Below are 19,239 nucleotides of genomic sequence, written 5' to 3' on the forward strand. Positions count from 1 at the left end.
GGGGCCCAATGGGGCCAACGGGGACTCAACGGGGACAATGGGGACTCAATGGGGTCAATGAGGACATAATGGGGTCAATGGGGACAATGAGGACCCAACGGGGACCCAATGGGGACCCAACGGGGTCAACGGGGCCAACGAAGACCCAACGAGGACCCAGTTGGGACCCAACGGGGTCAACGGGGCCAACGGGGCCCCAACGGGGACCCAACGGGGACAATGGGGACCCAATAGGGTCAATAGGGACCCAATGGGGCCAACGGGGACCCAACGGGGACCCAACGGGGTCAACGGGGCCAACGAAGACCCAACGGGGACCCAATGGAGACCCAACGGGGACAACGGGGACAACGGGGACCCAACGAAGACCCAGTTGGGACCCAACGGGGCCAACGGGGCCCCAACGGGCACCCTTGGGTGCCCCCTCACCGCGGGCGGCGTGCCGGCGCCGCGCTGGCCGTAGCGCTCGCCCAGCACCCCCAGCAGCACGTCGCTGCGCGCCACCTCCTCCAGGCACAGCTCCTGCCTCCTGCGGGGGGGGGGGGGGGCGGGGTGAGCACCCATGGGTGCTCCCCACCCCCCCCCCCCCACCCTCCCTGTGACCCCCTGGCTGACCTCTGGGGGTCGGGGGCGGCCACCCCCCAGCGCAGGTCGATCTCTTGCAGGCCCAGACCCCGAGGGGCCGCCAGCGCCCGCAGCCGGGGCAGCGCCGCCCGCACCAGGGCGTCTCGCTCCGCCCCCAGATCCCGGAAGGTCGACGACACGAAGAGGCGGACGCAACGCCATTGGCTGGCCGAGGAGGAGAGGGGCGGGATCACGGGGGAGGCGCCGGGAGAGCTTGCCGGGGCGCGGGGACCACCCGATCCCACAGGATCCCGCCAGATCCCCACCAGATCCCAGCAGATCCCATCAGAACTGCTCGGATCCTCCGTAATATCCCACCAGATCCCACCAGATCCCACCAGATCCCACCAGAACCCCTCAGATCCCACGGGATCCCAGCAGATTCCGCAAGATCCCCCGTAATATCCCACCAGATCCCACCAGAACCCTTCGGATCCCATCAGATCCCATCAGATTGCCCATAATATCCCACCAGATCCCACCGGAACCCTTCGGATCCCACTGGATCCCACCAGATTCCATCAGATCCCCCATAATATCCCACCCGATCCCACCAGAACCCCTCAGATCCCACCCGATCCCACCAGATCCCACCAGATCCCCCATAATATCCCACTGGATCCCACCTCAACCCTTCTGATCCCACCAGATCCCCCATAATATCCCACTGGATCCCACCCAAATCCATCAGATCCCACCGGATCCCACCAGATCTCGCAAGATCCCCATCAGATCCCCCATAATGTCCCACCAGGCCCCACCAGAACCCTTTGGATCCCACCAGATCCCACAATAAACCCACAGATCCCACCAGATCCCCAACGGATCCCCCATAATATCCCAGCAGACCACACCAGAACCCCTCAGATCCCACCAAATCCCACCAGATCCTGCAAGATCACCACCAGATCCCCCATAATATCCCACCAGATCCCACCGGGTCCCACTGGATCCCACCAGACAACACCAGAACACCTCGGGTCCCACCAGATCCCACTGGATCACCACCAGATCCCACCAGAACCCATCAGATCCAGCACAATACCCCAGCAGACCACACCAGATCCCCTCCAGATCCCCCATACCCCACCGGATCCCATCAGATCCCATTGGACCCTGGACTCCCCACCTCACCAAAGACAGATCCCTTCCCTTTTCGATCCCAGTAGATCCCAGTTCAACCCCCAGTACCCCAGTAAACCCCAACAGACCCCAGCAGATCCCAGTTGATCCCACTGGGTCCCAGTAGATCCAATCGGGTCCCAGTGGATCCCAGTATGCCCCAGTAGATCCCAGCAACTCCCAGTAGGCCCCCACCCCCCGAAGACCCCCCCCGATACCCCCCCTCCCCCGGGATCGAGTGGATCCCCGGCCTCACCTGATCAAGGGGGGCGGAGGGGGCGGGGCCTCGCCGGTGGGCGGGGCCGGGGGCGGGGCCGGGGGCGGGGCCAGGCCGTAGCGGGCGGGGGCGGCCTCGACGTAGGCCAGGATCTGGGAGGCGTCGCCCTCGGCCACCAGCCTGGGGGGGCGGGGCCAGGTCAAAAGGGGGCGTGGCTTAACTAGGCCACGCCCCCCCTCCCTCGATAAGCCCCGCCCCCTTCCCGGCTCACCTGAGCACCGATTCGTTGAAGCCGGCCAATGTCAGCGTGTCGCTGCGCCAGGGGGGCCAATGGAGGCTGGGGGCGAGGGGGCGGGGCTTAGGGGGAGGGGGCGTGGCCTACAGAGTGGGCGTGGCCTACCTATGGGGCGAGGCCTAGGAATGGGCGTGGCCTGGGGAGGGGCGTGGTATAACAAGGGGGCGTGGTGTATCGAGGGGCGGGGTTTGTAGGAAAGGGGGCGTGGCTTAATGAGAAGGGGGCGTGGCCTCGTAAGGGGGAGTGGTCGTTAATGGGCGGGGCCTGATGGGAGGGGCGGGGCCTAAAGAGAAGTGGGCGTGGCCTTTAAGGGGCAAGGAAGCGGTGCGGCTCGATAAGAAGGGGGCGTGGCTTAGTGGGAGGGGGCGTGGTCTGGCAAAAGGGGGCGTCGCTTAGCGGGGTGTAGTCAGGGACCAATCAGATGGGGTGGTGGGGAGGGGGCGTGGCCTGGTTAAAAGGGGGCGTGGCCAAATGTAAAGGGAGGGGCGTGCAATAATCCAGGGGAGGGAACGGGAAAGGGGCGTGGCCTAATGAGAAGGGGCGTGGCTTAACGGAAGGGGCGTGGCTTTATGAAGTGGGCGGGGCTATGGAGAGGGGCGTGGCTAAAGAGGAAGGGGGCGTGGCCACAGGGTCTTATAGGGAGGGGGGCAACAGAACAAGGGGCGTGGCTTGGGTTTTGGGGGCGTGGCTTCGCGGAGAGGGGGCGTGGCTTCCCGGAGAGGGGGGCGTGGCTTACTCGAAGGGGCGTGGCGTGACGTTGATGACGCGGCAGGGGCGGGGCTGGCGGCTGCGCAGGCAGAGCAGCGCCTCATTGGCTGCCGGCAGATCGGGGGCGGGGCTTAGGATGAGGAGGGTGGAGACCTGGGAGGGAGGGGAGGGGGCGTGGTCAGAGCCAGGAGTGGGCGTGGCCTCGGTGGGGGGCGTGGCCTAAAAGGGGGCGTGGCCACCTCCTCGCCGCTCTCCACCAGCTCCCAAATGGCCTCGACGGTCGCCGACGAGTCCGAAGGGGGCGTGGCCTAAAAGGGGGCGTGGCCACGAGTGGGCGTGGCCACGGAGAAGGGCGTGGTCACTGGGTGGGCGTGGTCGCGAGTGGGCGTGGCCACAACGAGCCCCGCCCCTTCGTTTAACCCCTCCCATTGGGCTTAATCCCCGATGTACCCTTTATGTTAGCCCCGCCCCTTTCCCGTTAGTCCCGCCCCTTCCATTTAACCACGCCCCTTCCTTAAGCCCCGCCCCCGCTCCCTTCCATTTTAGCCCCGCCCCCTCCCCGTACCCCCTCCCTTAAGCCCCGCCCCTTCCCAAAGCCCCGCCCCCTTTCCCTTTAGCCCCGCCCCTCCCCGTTAGCCCCACCCCTTTCCCTTTAGCTCCGCCCCTTTCGATTAACCACGCCCCTTTCCTTAATCCCCGCCCCCTGGAGCACCCCAATTTAGCCCCTCCCCTCCCTTTAGCCCCTCCCCACCCCCCTTAAGCCCCGCCCCCTTAATCACTCCCTTAAGCCCCGCCCCTCCCTTTAAGCCCCGCCCCCTTAATCCAACACTAAGCCCCGCCTCCTCCCTTTAAGCCACTCCCACTCCCTTATGCCCCACCCCCTTTAGCCCCACCCCTTCGCCCCTCCCACCCCGAGACCACTCCCCTTCAAGCCCCGCCCCCCTCAACCCCCTTCCCCTTTAAGCCACGCCCCCTTTAAGTCCCTCCCTTCAAGCCCCGCCCCTTTAGCCCCCACGCCCTTGAGGCCCCGCCCCCTTTAGGCCCCGCCCCCACCTGCAGGCTCCGCCTCAGGGCCCTGGCGGCTCCCAGCAGCCCCCCGGGGCCCGGAGGGGGCGGGGCCTGGCTCTGGCCCCGCCCACAGATCAGCAGACGCCCCGCCCCTTCCGGGGACAGGCCCCGCCCCAGCAGGGCCAGCAGGGCCGCCGCCTCCTGCGCCTAATTAGGGGGTCATTAGGGGGTAATTAGGGGGGTAATTAGGGTAATTAAGGGGTTAATTAGGGTAATTAAGGGTTAATTAGCTTAATTAGGGCTTAATTAAGCTTCCCCAGCCCCAAATTCCCCTTTTTTCCACCCAAATCCCCCCGGAACCCCCTCCCCACCCCCTCCCCGACCCCAAAACCCCCCCGACCCTATAACGACCCCATAAGTCCCCATAGCCCCTATATGGCCCTATAGCGCCCCGATACCTTCCCCAGCCCCAAATTCCCCATTTTTCCACCCAAATCTCCCCCTTTTCTCCCCAAATCCCCCCGGAACCCCCTCCCCGACCCCACAACCCCCCCGACCCTATAACGCCCCCCTCCGGCCCTATAAGTCCCTATAACCCCTATATGGCCCTATAACCCCTTATAACGCCCCGATACCTTCCCCAGCCCCAAATTCCCCTTTTTTCCACCCAAATCCCCCCGGAAACCCCTCCCCGCCCCCTCCCCGACCCCATAACCCCCCCGACCCCACAACCCCCCCGACCCTATAACGCCCCTATAACATCCTATATGGCCCTATATGGCCCTATAACGCCCCGATAACTTCCCTGACCCCATAACCCCCATTTTTCCCCCCAAATCCCCCTTTTTTCCCCCAAAACCCCCTCCCCGCCCCCTCCCCGACCCCAAAACCCCCCCGACCCTATAACGACCCTATAACATCCTATATGGCCCCATAGCCCCTATATGGCCCTATAACGCCCCGATACCTTCCCCAGCCCCAAATCCCCTTTTTTTCCACCCAAATCCCCCCGGATCCCCCTCCCCGACCCCTCCCCGACCCCACAACCCCCCCGACCCCATACGACCCTATAACGACCCCATAAGTCCCTATAGCCCCTATATGGCCCTATAACGCCCTGATACCTTCCCCAGCCCCAAATTCCCCATTTTTCCACCCAAATCCCTCTTTTTTCCCCCCAAATCCCCCCGGAACCCCCTCCCCGACCCCACAACCCCCCCGACCCTATAACGCCCCCCTCCGGCCCTATATGGCCCCATAGCCCCTATATGGCCCTATAACGCCCCGATACCTTCCCCAGCCCCAAATTCCCCATTTTTCCCCCCAAATCCACCTTTTTTCCCCCAAAACCCCCTCCCCAACCCCTCCCCGACCCCACAACCCCCCCGACCCTATAACGCCCCCCTCCGGCCCTATAAGTCCCTATAACCCCTATATGGCCCTATAACGCCCCGATACCTTCCCCAGCCCCAAATCCCCCTTTTTTCCCCAAAAATCCTCCCGGATCCCCCTCCCCGCCCCCTCCCCGACCCCACAACCCCCCCGACCCTATAACGCCCCTATAACATCCTATATGGCCCTATATGGCCCTATAACGCCCGTATAACTTCAGTGGCCCCATAACCCTTATTTTTCCCCCCAAATCCCCTTTTTTTCCCCCAAAACCCCCTCCCCGCCCCCTCCCCGACCCCACAACCCCCCCGACCCTATAACGCCCCCCTCCGGCCCTATAAGTCCCTATAGCCCCTATATGGCCCTATAACACCCCGATAACTTCCCTGACCCCATAACCCTTATTTTTCCCCCCAAATCCCCCTTTTTTCCCCCAAAACCCCCTCCCCGCCCCCTCCCCGACCCCAAAACCCCCCCGACCCTATAACGACCCTATAACATCCTATATGGCCCCATAGCCCCTATATGGCCCTATAACGCCCCGATACCTTCCCCAGCCCCAAATCCCATTTTTTTCCCCCAAAATCCTCCCGGATCCCCCTCCCCGCCCCCTCCCCGACCCCACAACCCCCCCGACCCTATAACGCCCCCCTCCGGCCCTATAAGTCCCTATAGCCCCTATATGGCCCTATAATGCCTGTATAACTTCCCTGACCCCATAACCCTTATTTTTCCCCCCAAATCCCCCCTTTTTCCCCCAAAACCCCCTCCCCGCCCCCTCCCCGCCCCCACAACCCCCCCGACCCTATAACGACCCCATAAGTCCCTATATTGCTCTATATGGCCCTATAACGCCCATATAACTTCAGTGGCCCCATAACCCTTATTTTTTCCCCCAAATCCCCCCTTTTTCCCCCAAAACCCCCTCCCCAGCCCCTCCCCGACCCCATAACCCCCCAACCCCATACCCACCCCATACGGCCCTATAACGCCCTATAAGTCCCTATAAGCTCTATATGGCCCTATAACGCCCCGATACCTTCCCCAGCCCCAAATTCCCCATTTTTCCACCCAAATCCCCCCGGATCCCCCTCCCCGCCCCCTCCCCGCCCCCATAACCCCCCCGACCCTATAACGCCCCCCTCCGGCCCTATAAGTCCCTATAGCCCCTATATGGCCCTATAACGCCCCGACACCTTCCCCAGCCCCAAATCCCCCATTTTTCCACCCAAATCCCCCTTTTTTCCCCCAAAACCCCCTCCCCGCCCCCTCCCCGACCCCACAACCCCCCCGACCCTATAACGCCCCCCTCCGGCCCTATAAGTCCCTATAGCCCCTATATGGCCCTATAACACCCCGATAACTTCCCTGACCCCATAACCCTTATTTTTCCCCCCAAATCCCCTTTTTTTCCCCCAAAACCCCCTCCCCGCCCCCTCCCCGACCCCACAACCCCCCCGACCCTATAACGGCCCCATAAGTCCCTATATGGCCCCGTACCCGTGGGGTGCCCCCGGGGCGCAGCAGGAGGTGGGCGCCGTGGGGCAGGGGGGGCAGGAGGGCGGCGGCCACGCGGGCGGCCTCGGACAGGGCCCCCAGCAGCTGGGGGGGGGCGGGGCTAAGGGTAATTAATTAGGGGGCGTTAATTAATTAGGGGGTGTTAATTAGTTAGGGGGCGGGGCCCCATATGGCCCCGTAAGGCCTCATAGGGCCCCATGGGGCCGGGGTTGATTATAGGCGGGGACCCAGGGGTTGGCCCCAGTAATTAATCCCCGTTAATTAATCCCCGTTAATTAATCCCCGTTAATTAATCACCGCTAATTAACGCCGTTAATTAACACCATTTACACCACTAGTTATCCTCCATTAATTAATCCCTTTTAATAGAACCACATTGACCCCATTAATTAACACCATTAATTGACCCCATTAATTAATCCCTATTAATTAATCCCTATTAATTAACTCCAATTAATTAACTCCCATTCATTAACCCCTATTAACAGAACAACATTGACCCCATTAATTAACGCCATTAATTGACCCCATTACTTAACTCCAGATAATTGACCCCATTAATTGATCCCCATTAATTAACACCACTAATTAACACCATTAATTAACCCCCCTTAATTAATCCTTATTAATAGAACCCCATTAATTGACCCCATTAATTAACCACATTAATTGACCCCATTACTTAACTCCAGATAATTAACCCCTATTAATAGAACCCCATTAATTGACCCTATTAATTGACCCCCCATTAATTAACCCCATAAATTGCCACCCACACATTTCTCCCCGTTAATTAATCCCCACTAATTAACCCCATTAATTTATCCCCCATTAATTACAACACATACTTCCCCCATTAATTAACCTCCCATTAATTAACCTCCCATTAATTAATCCTCCCCCATTAACCTCCCATTAATTAATCCTCCCATTAATTAATCCTCCCCAATTAATCACCCCAATTAATCAACCCGAATTAATTAACCCCAATTAACCAACGCCATTAATTACCCCATTATAAACCCACCCCCCTCCCCCTTAATCCCCATTAATCCCCATTAATTACCCCATTAATCACCCCATTAATCCCCCAATTAACCCCCCCCGTTCGTTACCCCGCTAATTAACGGCCCCGTTAATTACTCACCGGCTCCGTCTCCTCCGCAGCTGGCGGCCCCGCCCACGGGGGACGCCTGGGAGGGGGAATTGGGGCAAATTTGGGGGATTTTGGGGGTATTATGGGGTCGTGGGGATATGGGATTATGGGATTGGGATTATGGGATTGGGATTATGGGATTGGGTTATGGGATTATGGGGTTATGGGATTGGGATTATGGGATTACGGGATTGGGTTATGGGGTTATGGGGTTATAGGGTTGGGAAATGGGATTATGGGATTGGGTTATGGGGTTATGGGGTTATAGGGTTGGGAAATGGGATTATGGGATTATAGGATTGGGTTATGGGATTATGGGGTTATAGGGTTGGGAAATGGGATTATGGGATTGGGTTATGGGATTATGGGGTTGGGATTATGGGATTATGGGATTGGGTTATGGGATTATGGGGTTATAGGGTTGGGAAATGGGATTATGGGGTTGGGATTATGGGATTATGGGATTGGGTTATGGGATTATGGGGTTATAGGGTTGGGAAATGGGATTATGGGATTGGGATTATGGGATTATGGGATTGGGTTATGGGATTATGGGGTTATAGGGTTGGGAAATGGGATTATGGGGTTGGGCTATGGGATTATGGGGTTGGGCTATGGGATTATGGGGTTGAGCTATGGGATTATGGGGTTGTAGTATGGGATTATGGGGTTGTCCTATAGGATTATGGGATTATGGGGTTGGGCTATGGGATTATGGGGTTGAGCTATGGGATTATGGGGTTGAGCTATGGGATTATGGGGTTGTAGTATGGGATTATGGGGTTGGGCTATGGGATTATGGGGTTGAGCTATGGGATTATGGGGTTGTAGTATGGGATTATGGGGTTGTCCTATGGGATTATGGGATTATGGGGTTGGGCTATGGGATTATGGGGTTGAGCTATGGGATTATGGGGTTGGGCTATGGGATTATGGGGTTGGGCTATGGGATTATGGGGTTGTCCTATGGGATTATGGGGTTATAGGGATGGGAAACGGGATTATGGGGTTGGGCTATGGGATTATGGGGTTGTCCTATGGGATTATGGGGTCGCGGGGTCCCGACCAATCAGGAAGCCTCACCCGCCTCAGGCTCCGCCCCCATCAGCGCCTCCAGCGCCCGCAGGAACTGGGAGGGGGGCACCCGGCTCCGCCCCACGGCCTCCTGCCCGACCCCAAAAGCGGGGTCACAGCGGGGTCGGGGCCCCCCGACCCCGTTAATCCCGACCCCGTTAATCCCGGCCCCGTAATCCCGGCCCCTTACCGGGTTGCGGAGCCTTCCCACGATGCTTTGCAGCGTCCGGGGCCGAAGCCCCGCCCTCAGCACGCCCCGCAGGTTGCGTAATAGGGCCAGCATCGGGACCGCCCCCGCGGCTGGGGTCAAAGGTTATGGGGTCAATGGGGTCAACGGGGTCAAGGGGGTTAATGGGGTCAATGGGGTCAACGGGGTCAAGGGGGTTAATGGGGTCAATGGGGTCAATGGGGTCAATGGGGTCAATGGGGTCAATGGGGTCAATGGGGTCAACGGGGTCAATGGGGTCAATGGGGTCATTGGGGTCAATGGGGTCAATGGGGTCAATGGGGTCAACGGGGTCAATGGGGTTAATGGGGTCAATGGGGTCAATGGGGTCAATGGGGTTAATGGGGTTAATGGGGTTAATGGGGTCAATGGGGTTAATGGGGTCAATGGGGTCAATGGGGTTAATGGGGTTAATGGGGTCAATGGGGTTAATGGGGTCAATGGGGTCAATGGGGTCAATGGGGTCAGGGGGGTCAATGGGGTCAATGGGGTTAATGGGGTCAATGGGGTCAATGGGGTCAAGGTTAATGGGGTTAATGGGGTTAATGGGGTCAATGGGGTCAATGGGGTCAATGGGGTCAATGGGGTCAATGGGGTCAATGGGGTTAATGGGGTCAATGGGGTCAATGGGGTTAATGGGGTCAATGGGGTCAATGGGGTCAAGGGGGTTAATGGGGTCAATGGGGTTAATGGGGTCAATGGGGTCAATGGGGTCAAGGGGGGCAATGGGGTCAATGGGGTCAAGGTTAATGGGGTTAATGGGTTAATGGGGTTAATGGGATTAATGGGGTTAATGGGGTCAATGGGGTCAATGGGGTCAATGGGGTCAAAGGGGATTAATAGGGTCAAGGGAGGTCAATGGGGTCAACGGGGTCAATGGGGTCAATGGGGTCAAGGGGGTCAATGGGGTCAATGGGGTCAAGGGGGTCAATGGGGTTAATGGGATTAATGGGTTAATGGGATTAATGGGGTCAATGGGGTTAATGGGGTCAATGGGGTTAATGGGGTTAATGGGGTCAATGGGGTCAATGGGGTCGGGGGGGTTATGGGGTCAATGGGGTTAATGGGGTCAAGGGGGTCAAGGGGGTCAACGGGGTCAAAGGGGATTAATAGGGTCAATGGGGTCAAGGGAGCTTAATAGGGTCAATAGGGTCAAGGGGGTCAATGGGGCCAATGGGGTCAGGGGTCAGGGGTGGTCACCGACCAATCAGGCGCTCCCAGGTGTCCCGGCGGGGGAGGCGGGCCCTGCCCCCGGCGCTCAGGGCCCGGTCCCAGGTGAGGGGCGGGGCCAGGCGGGGGCGGGGCCTCGAGGGGTCGCAGCCGGGGGGCCTGGGGTCAGAGGTCACCGCGGGGTCAGCCCCGACCCCATAAATCCCAACCGTCCCCAAAACGTCCCCAAAAGACCCCAAAGACCCCAAAAGATCCCAAAAGACCCCAAAAGACCCCAAATACCCCAAAAAGACCCCCCAAAAAGACAAAATCCCAAAAAGTCCCCCAAAACCCCAAAAGACCCCAAAGATCCCAAAAGACCCCAAAGATCCCAAAAGACCCCAAAGACCCCCAAAAGACCCCAAAATACCCCAAATGCACCCAAAGGACCCCCAAAAACGACAAAATCCCAAAAAATCCCCCAAAACCCCAAATGATCCCAAATACCCCAAAAGACCCCAAAGACCCCAAAAGATCCCCAAACACCCCAATGCCCCCAAAGCCCTCCAAGACCCCCAAAACCCTAAAAACCCCCAAAAAAAACCAAAAACCCCAAAAGATCCCAAAGAACCCAAAAGACCCCAAAAGACCCCAAATCCCCTAAAACCCCAAAAGACCCCCAAAACCCCAAAAGATCCCCAAAACCCCAAATGTCCCCAAACACCCCAACGCCCCCAAAGCCCCCCAAGACCCCCAAGACCCCAAAAGCCCCAAAAAGCCCCGAAATGACCCCAAAATCCTAAAGACCCCAAAGACCCCAAAGACCCCAAAAGACCCCAAAGACCCAAAAATCCCCTAAAACCCAAAAAGATCCCAAAAGACCCCAAAGACCCCAAAAGATCCCCAAACCCCAAATGTCCCCAAACACCCCAACGCCCCCCAAGCCCCCCATGACCCCAAAAGCCCCAAAAACCCCTGAAATGACCCCAAAAAAAACAAAATCCTAAAGACCCCAAACACCCTACAAAAGCCCTAAAACCCCAAAAAGACCCAAAGACCCCAAAAGACCCCAAAAGACCCCAAATCCCCGAAAACCCCGAAAAGACCCAAAGACCCCAAAAGATCCCCAAAACCCCAAATGTCCCCAAACACCCCAACGCCCCCCAAGCCCCCCAAGACCCCCCAGACCCCAAAAGCCCCAAAAAGACCCCAAATACCCCAAAATCCTAAAGACCCCAAAAGACCCCAAAGACCCCAAAAGACCCCAAAGACCCCAAAAGACCCCAAAAGACCCCAAATCCCCGAAAACCCCAAAAAGACCCAAAGACCCCAAAAGACCCCAAAAGATCCCAAAGACCCCAAATGTTCCCAAACACCCCAACGCCCCCAAAGCCCCCCAAGACCCCCAAGACCCCAAAAGACCCAAAAAGACCCCAAATACCCCCAAATCCTAAACACCCCAAAGACCCCAAAAGACCCCAAAGACCCCAAAATCCCCTAAAACACAAAAAGACCCCAAAGACCCCAAAAGACCCCAAAGACCCCAAAATCCCCTAAAACCCAAAAAGACCCCAAAGACCCCAAAAGACCCCAAAGACCCCAAAATCCCCTAAAACCCCAAAAGACCCCAAAGACCCCAAAAGACCCCAAAGACCCAAAAATCCCCAAAAACCCCAAAAGACCCCAAAAGACCCCAAAGACCCCAAAAGATCCCCAAAACCCCAAATGTCCCCAAACACCCCAACGCCCCCCAAGCCCCCCAAGACCCCCATGACCCCAAAAGCCCCAAAAACCCCTGAAATGACCCCAAAATCCTAAAGACCCCAAAAGACCCCAAAGACCCCAAAAGACCCCAAAAGACCCCAAAAGACCCCAAATCCCCTAAAACCCCGAAAAGACCCAAAGACCCCAAAAGATCCCCAAAACCCCAAATATCCCGAAACACCCCAACGCCCCCAATACCCCCCAAGACCCCCATGACCCCAAAAGCCCCAAAAAGCCCCGAAATGACCTCAAAATCCTAAAGACCCCAAAAGACCCCAAAGACCCCAAAAGACCCCAAAAACCCCAAAAACCCCTAAAACCCCAAAAAGACCCAAAGACCCCAAAAGACCCCAAAAGATCCCCAAAACCCCAAATGTCCCCAAACACCCCAACGCCCCCCAAGCCCCCCAAGACCCCCATGACCCCAAAAGCCCCAAAAAGCCCCGAAATGACCCCAAAATCCTAAAGACCCCAAAAGACCCCAAAGACCCCAAAAGACCCAAAATCCCCAAAAACCCCGAAAAGACCCAAAGACCCCAAAAGATCCCCAAAACCCCCAAATGTCCCCAAACACCCCAACGCCCCCAAAGCCCCCCAAGACCCCCATGACCCCAAAAGCCCCAAAAAGCCCGGAAATGACCCCAAAAAAACCCAAATCCTAAAGACCCCAAACACCCTACAAAAGCCCTAAAACCCCAAAAAGACCCAAAGACCCCAAAAGATCCCAAAGCCCCCAAATGTTCCCAAACACCCCAACGCCCCCCAAGCCCCCCATGACCCCCAAGACCCCAAAAGCCCCAAAAAGCCCCGAAATGACCCCAAAATCCTAAAGACCCCAAAAGACCCCAAAAGACCCCAAATCCCTGAAAACCCCAAAAGACCCCAAAGACCCCAAAAGATCCCCAAAACCCCAAATGTCCCCAAACACCCCAACGCCCCCCAAGCCCCCCAAGACCCCCATGACCCCAAAAGCCCCAAAAAGCCCCGAAATGACCCCAAAATCCTAAAGACCCCAAAAGACCCCAAAGACCCCAAAAGACCCCAAAAACCCCAAAAACCCCTAAAACCCCAAAAAGACCCAAAGACCCCAAAAGACCCCAAAAGATCCCCAAAACCCCAAATGTCCCCAAACACCCCAACGCCCCCCAAGCCCCCCAAGACCCCCATGACCCCAAAAGCCCCAAAAAGCCCCGAAATGACCCCAAAATCCTAAAGACCCCAAAAGACCCCAAAGACCCCAAAAGACCCAAAATCCCCAAAAACCCCGAAAAGACCCAAAGACCCCAAAAGATCCCCAAAACCCCCAAATGTCCCCAAACACCCCAACGCCCCCAAAGCCCCCCAAGACCCCCATGACCCCAAAAGCCCCAAAAAGCCCGGAAATGACCCCAAAAAAACCCAAATCCTAAAGACCCCAAACACCCTACAAAAGCCCTAAAACCCCAAAAAGACCCAAAGACCCCAAAAGATCCCAAAGCCCCCAAATGTTCCCAAACACCCCAACGCCCCCCAAGCCCCCCATGACCCCCAAGACCCCAAAAGCCCCAAAAAGCCCCGAAATGACCCCAAAATCCTAAAGACCCCAAAAGACCCCAAAAGACCCCAAATCCCTGAAAACCCCAAAAGACCCCAAAGACCCCAAAAGATCCCCAAAACCCCAAATGTCCCCAAACACCCCAACGCCCCCCAAGCCCCCCAAGCCCCCCATGACCCCAAAAGCCCCAAAAAGCCCGGAAATGACCCCAAAAATGCCACCTGCGGCCCAGCAGCGCCCCCACGTGCTGGGCGGGCTCCCGGATGTGCAGGCGCCGAACCAGCGAGCGCAGCGAGAAGAGAGACGGGGGCAGGGGGGGCTGCGGGGACACGCGACCCCAAAAGGGACCCCAAAAGGGTCACGGGACCCCAAAGGGGCACCGGGACCCCAAAAGGGTCCTGGAACCCCAAAAGAGACCCCAGAACCCAAAGGGAGCCCAAGATCCTAAAAGGGACCCCGAGATCCCAAAAGAGATGCGGGGACCCCAAAAGGAACCCAGGACCCCAAAAGGGTCATGGGATCCCAAAAGGGACCCCAAAAGGGTCACGGGACCCCAAAGGGGCACCGGGACCCCAAAAGGGTCACAGGACCCCAAAAGAGACCCCAGGAACCCAATAGGACCCCAAGATCCCAAAAGGGACCCCGAGATCCCAAAAGGGACCCCAAGAACCCAAAAGGACACCAAGACCCCAAAAGGGACCCTAAAAGGGCCACGGGATCCCAAAGGGACCCAGGACCCTAAAAGGGACCCCAAAAGGGTCACGGGACCCCAAAAGGGGCACCGGGACCCCAAAAGGGTCACAGGACCCCAAAAGGACCCCAATAACCCCAATAGGACCCCAATAACACCAAAGGGACACACGACCCTAAAAGGGACCCTAAAAGGGTCACGGGACCCCAAAGGGGCACCGGGACCCCAAAAGGGTCACAGGACCCCAAAAGAGACCCCAGAAACCCAAAGGGACCCCAAGAACCCAAAAGGACACCAAGACCCTAAAAGGGACCCCAAAAGGGTCACGTGACCCCAAAGGGACCCAGGACCCTAAAAGGGACCCCAAAAGGGTCACGGGACCCCAAAGAGACCCCGGGACCCCAAAAGGGTCACAGGACCCCAAAAGAGACCCCAGAACCCAAAGGGAGCCCAAGAACCCAAAAGGGACCCCGAGAACCCAAAAGGGACCCCAAGAACCCAAAAGGACACCAAGACCCTAAAAGGGACCCCAAAAGGGTCACAGGACCCCAAAAGGGTCACAGGACCCCAAAAGGACCCCAATAACCCCAATAGGACCCCAATAACACCAAAGGGACACACGACCCTAAAAGGGACCCTAAAAGGGCCACAGGATCCCAAAGGGACCCAGGACCCTAAAAGGGACCCCAAAAGGGTCACGGGACCCCAAAAGAGAGCCCAGAACCCAAAGGGAGCCCAGGATCCTAAAAGGGACCCCAAGAACCCAAAAGGGACCCCAAGAACCCAAAAGGACACCAAGACCCTAAAAGGGACCCCAAAAGGGTCACAGGACCCCAAAGGGACCCCAATAACCCCAAAAGGACCCCAATAACCCCAAAGGGACCCCAATAACACCAAAGGGACCCCAGAATCCCAAACGGGACCCAGAGAACCCAAAAGGACACCAAGACCCTAAAAGGGACCCCAAAAGGGTCACGGGACCCCAAAGGGACCCCAGGACCCCAAAAGGGTCCTGGAACCCCAAAAGGGTCATGGAAACCCCAAAAGAGACCCCAGAAACCCAAAGGGACCCCAAGAACCCAAAAGGACACCAAGACCCTAAAAGGGACCCCAAAAGGGTCACGGGACCCCAAAGGGGCACCGGGACCCCAAAAGGGTCACAGGACCCCAAAAGAGACCCCAGGAACCCAATAGGACCCCGAGATCCCAAAAGGGACCCCAAGATCCCAAAAGGACACCAAGACCCTAAAAGGGACCCCAAAAGGGTCACGGGACCCCAAAGGGGCACCGGGACCCCAAAAGGGTCCTGGAACCCCAAAAGGGTCATGGAAACCCCAAAAGAGACCCCAGGAACCCAATAGGACCCCGGAATCCCAAAAGGGACGCATGACCCCAAAAGGGACCCCAGAACCCAAAGGGAGCCCAAGATCCTAAAAGGGACCCCGAGATCCCAAAAGGACACCAAGACCCTAAAAGGGACCCCAAAGGGACCCAGGACCCTAAAAGGGACCCCAAAAGGGTCACAGGACCCCAAAGGGGCACCGGGACCCCAAAAGGGTCACAGGACCCCAAAAGAGACCCCAGGAACCCAATAGGACCCCGGAATCCCAAAAGGGACGCATGACCCTAAAAGGGACCCCAAGAACCTAAAAGGACACCAAGACCCTAAAAGGGACCCCAAAAGGGTCACGGGACCCCAAAGGGGCACCGGGACCCCAAAAGGGTCATGGAAACCCCAAAAGAGACCCCAGAACCCAAAGGGAGCCCAAGATCCTAAAAGGGACCCCGAGATCCCAAAAGGGACCCCAAGAACCCAAAAGGACACCAAGACCCTAAAAGGGACCCCAAAAGGGTCACGGGACCCCAAAGGGACCCAGGACCCTAAAAGGGACCCCAAAAGGGTCATGGGACCCCAAAGGGGCACCGGGACCCCAAAAGGGTCACAGGACCCCAAAAGAGACCCCAGGAACCCAATAGGACCCTGAAATCCCAAAAGGGACACACGACCCCAAAAGGGACCCCAAGAACCTAAAAGGACACCAAGACCCTAAAAGGGACCCTAAAAGGGTCACGGGATCCCAAAAGGACCCCAATAACCCCAAAGGGACCCCAACGACCCCAAAAGGTCCCCAACGACCCCAAAAGGACCCCAGCAACCCAAAAGGGACCCCAACGACCCCAAAAGGACCCCAATAACCCCAAAGGGACCCCACTGACCCCAAATGTCCCCAACAACCCCAAAGGGACCCCAACGACCCCAAATGTCCCCAATGACCCCAAAAGGACCCCAATGACCCCAAAAGGACCTCAATGACCCCAAATGTCCCCAACGACCCCATAAGGACCCCGCTGACCCCAAAAGGACCCCAATGACCCCAAAGGGACCCCAACGACCCCAAAAGGACCCCAACGACCCCAAATGTCCACAACGACCCCAAAAGGACCCCGCTGACCCCAAAAGGACCCAACGACCCTAAAGGGACCCCGATGACCCCAAATGTCCCCAACGACCCCAAAAGGTCCCCAGTGACCCAAAATGTTCCCAACAACCCCAAGGGGACCCCAATGACCCCAAAAGGACCCCGCTGACCCCAAATGTCCCCAACGACCCCAAAGGGACCCCAACGACCCCAAAAGGACCCCAATGACCCCAAAGGGAACCCAACGACCCCAAAGGGACCCCAACGACCCCAAAAGGACCCCAACGACCCCAAATGTCCCCAACGACCCCAAAAGGACCCCAATGACCCCAAAAGGACCCCAATGACCCCAAATGTCCCCAACGACCCCAAAGGGACCCCAACGACCCCAAATGTCCCCAACGACCCCAAAAGGACCCCAACAACCCCAAAGGGACCCCAACGACCCCAAATGTCCCCCAATGACCCCAAAGGGACCCCAACGACCCCAAAGGGACCCCAATGACCCCAAAAGGACCCCAATGACCCCAAAAGGACCCCGCTGACCCCAAACATCCTCAGTGACCCCAAAAGGACCCCAATGACCCCAAATGTCCCCAACGACCCCAAAGGGACCCCAATGACCCCAAAAGGACCCAACGACCCCAAAGGGACCCCAATGACCCCAAATGTCCCCAACGACCCCAAAGGGACCCCGCTGACCCCAAAAGGACCCCAATGACCCCAAAAGGACCCCGCTGACCCCAAACATCCTCAGTGACCCCAAAAGGACCCCAATGACCCCAAATGTCCCAAACGACCCCAAAAGGACCCCGCTGACCCCAAAAGGACCCCAACGACCCCACAGGGACCCCAATAACCCCAAAGGGACCCCAATGACCCCAAAAGGACCCCAATGACCCCAAATGTCCCCAACGACCCCAAAAGGACCCTAAAGACCCCAAAAGGACCCCGCTGACCCCAAAAGGACCCCAACGACCCCAAATGTCCCCAACGACCCTAAAGGGACCCCAATAACCCCAAAGGGACCCCAATGACCCCAAAAGGACCCCGCTGACCCCAAACATCCTCAGTGACCCCAAAGGGACCCCAATAACCCCCAAAGGACCCAACGACCCCAAAAGGACCCTAAAGACCCCAAAAGGACCCCAACGACCCCAAATGTCCCCAACGACCCCAAAAGGACCCCAATGACCCCAAAAGGACCCCAATGACCCCAAATGTCCCCAACGACCCCAAAAGGACCCCGCCGACCCCAAAGGGACGCCGATGACCCCAAAAGGACCCCAATGACCCCAAAGGGACCCCAACGACCCCAAATGTCCCCAACGACCCCAAAAGGACCCCAATGACCCCAAAAGGACCCCAGTGACCCCAAATGTTCCCAACGACCCCAAAAGGACCCCGCTGACCCCAAAAGGACCCCAATGACCCCAAAGGGACCCCAATGACCCCAAATGTCCCCAACGACCCCAAAAGGACCCCAATGACCCCAAAGGGACGCCGATGACCCCAAAAGGACCCCAATGACCCCAAAGGGACCCCAATGACCCCAAAAGGACCCCAACGACCCCAAAAGGACCCCAATGACCCCAAAAGGACCCCAACGACCCCAAATGTCCCCAACGACCCCAAAAGGACCCCTCTGACCCCAAAAGGACCCCAATAACCCCAAAAGGACCCCAATGACCCCAAATGTCCCCAACGACCCCAAAGGGACCCCAATGACCCCAAAAGGACCCCGCTGACCCCAAATGTCCCCAACGACCCCAAAGGGACCCCAACGACCCCAAAAGGACCCCAATGACCCCAAAGGGAACCCAACGACCCCAAAAGGACCCCAACGACCCCAAATGTCCCCAACGACCCCAAAAGGACCCCAATGACCCCAAAAGGACCCCGCTGACCCCAAAAGGACCCCGCTGACCCCGTTGTCCCCTCACCTTCTCCGCCGTCCCCCGTTGGGGTCTTCGGGGCCGCTGGGTTTGGGATTGGGATTGGGATTGGGATTGGGATTGGGGTCGGCCCCGTCCCCGTCCCCGGGGGCGCTGTGGGGTCACAAATGGGGTCAAAAAGGGGGAAATGGGGGCAAAAAGGGGGAAATGGGGCAAAAAAGGGACCAACAGGGCCGTTATAGGGCCAATGGGGCCGTAATAGGGCCAATAGGGCCATAAAGGGGCTAATAGGGCCGTAATAGGGCCAATAGGGCCATAATAGGGCCAATAGGGCCATAATAGGGCTAATAGGGCCAAGAAGGGGCTAATAGGGCTGTAATAGGGCCAATAGGGCCATAAGGGGCTAATAGGGCTATAATAGGGCTAATAGGGCTATAATAGGGCTA

General features: G+C 57.8%; 1 protein-coding gene across 1 annotated transcript in view; it reads right to left on the reverse strand.

The window, feature by feature from the left end:
* The window catches only part of LOC309888173 (telomerase protein component 1-like), a gene marked incomplete at its 3' end in the record, with an annotated part of 42,797 nt that overhangs the window by 15,405 nt on the left and 8,153 nt on the right, over positions 1-19,239 (reverse strand). The window contains exons 5-18 of the mRNA XM_082780411.1: positions 18,842-18,877; positions 14,009-14,106; positions 10,545-10,669; positions 9,305-9,414; positions 9,124-9,205; positions 8,032-8,077; positions 6,867-6,984; positions 4,020-4,181; positions 3,206-3,274; positions 2,995-3,119; positions 2,235-2,300; positions 2,003-2,143; positions 616-789; positions 430-529 (exon numbers count right to left, since the gene is read on the reverse strand). Of these exons, the coding sequence (XP_082636537.1) occupies positions 430-529; positions 616-789; positions 2,003-2,143; positions 2,235-2,300; positions 2,995-3,119; positions 3,206-3,274; positions 4,020-4,181; positions 6,867-6,984; positions 8,032-8,077; positions 9,124-9,205; positions 9,305-9,414; positions 10,545-10,669; positions 14,009-14,106; positions 18,842-18,877 (1,452 nt within the window). The remainder of the gene's footprint in view (positions 1-429; positions 530-615; positions 790-2,002; positions 2,144-2,234; positions 2,301-2,994; positions 3,120-3,205; positions 3,275-4,019; positions 4,182-6,866; positions 6,985-8,031; positions 8,078-9,123; positions 9,206-9,304; positions 9,415-10,544; positions 10,670-14,008; positions 14,107-18,841; positions 18,878-19,239) is intronic.

Source organism: Aythya marila (genome assembly GCF_965140915.1).
Source record: "Aythya marila genome assembly, chromosome: 28".
Taxonomy (NCBI): Eukaryota; Metazoa; Chordata; class Aves; order Anseriformes; family Anatidae; genus Aythya; species Aythya marila.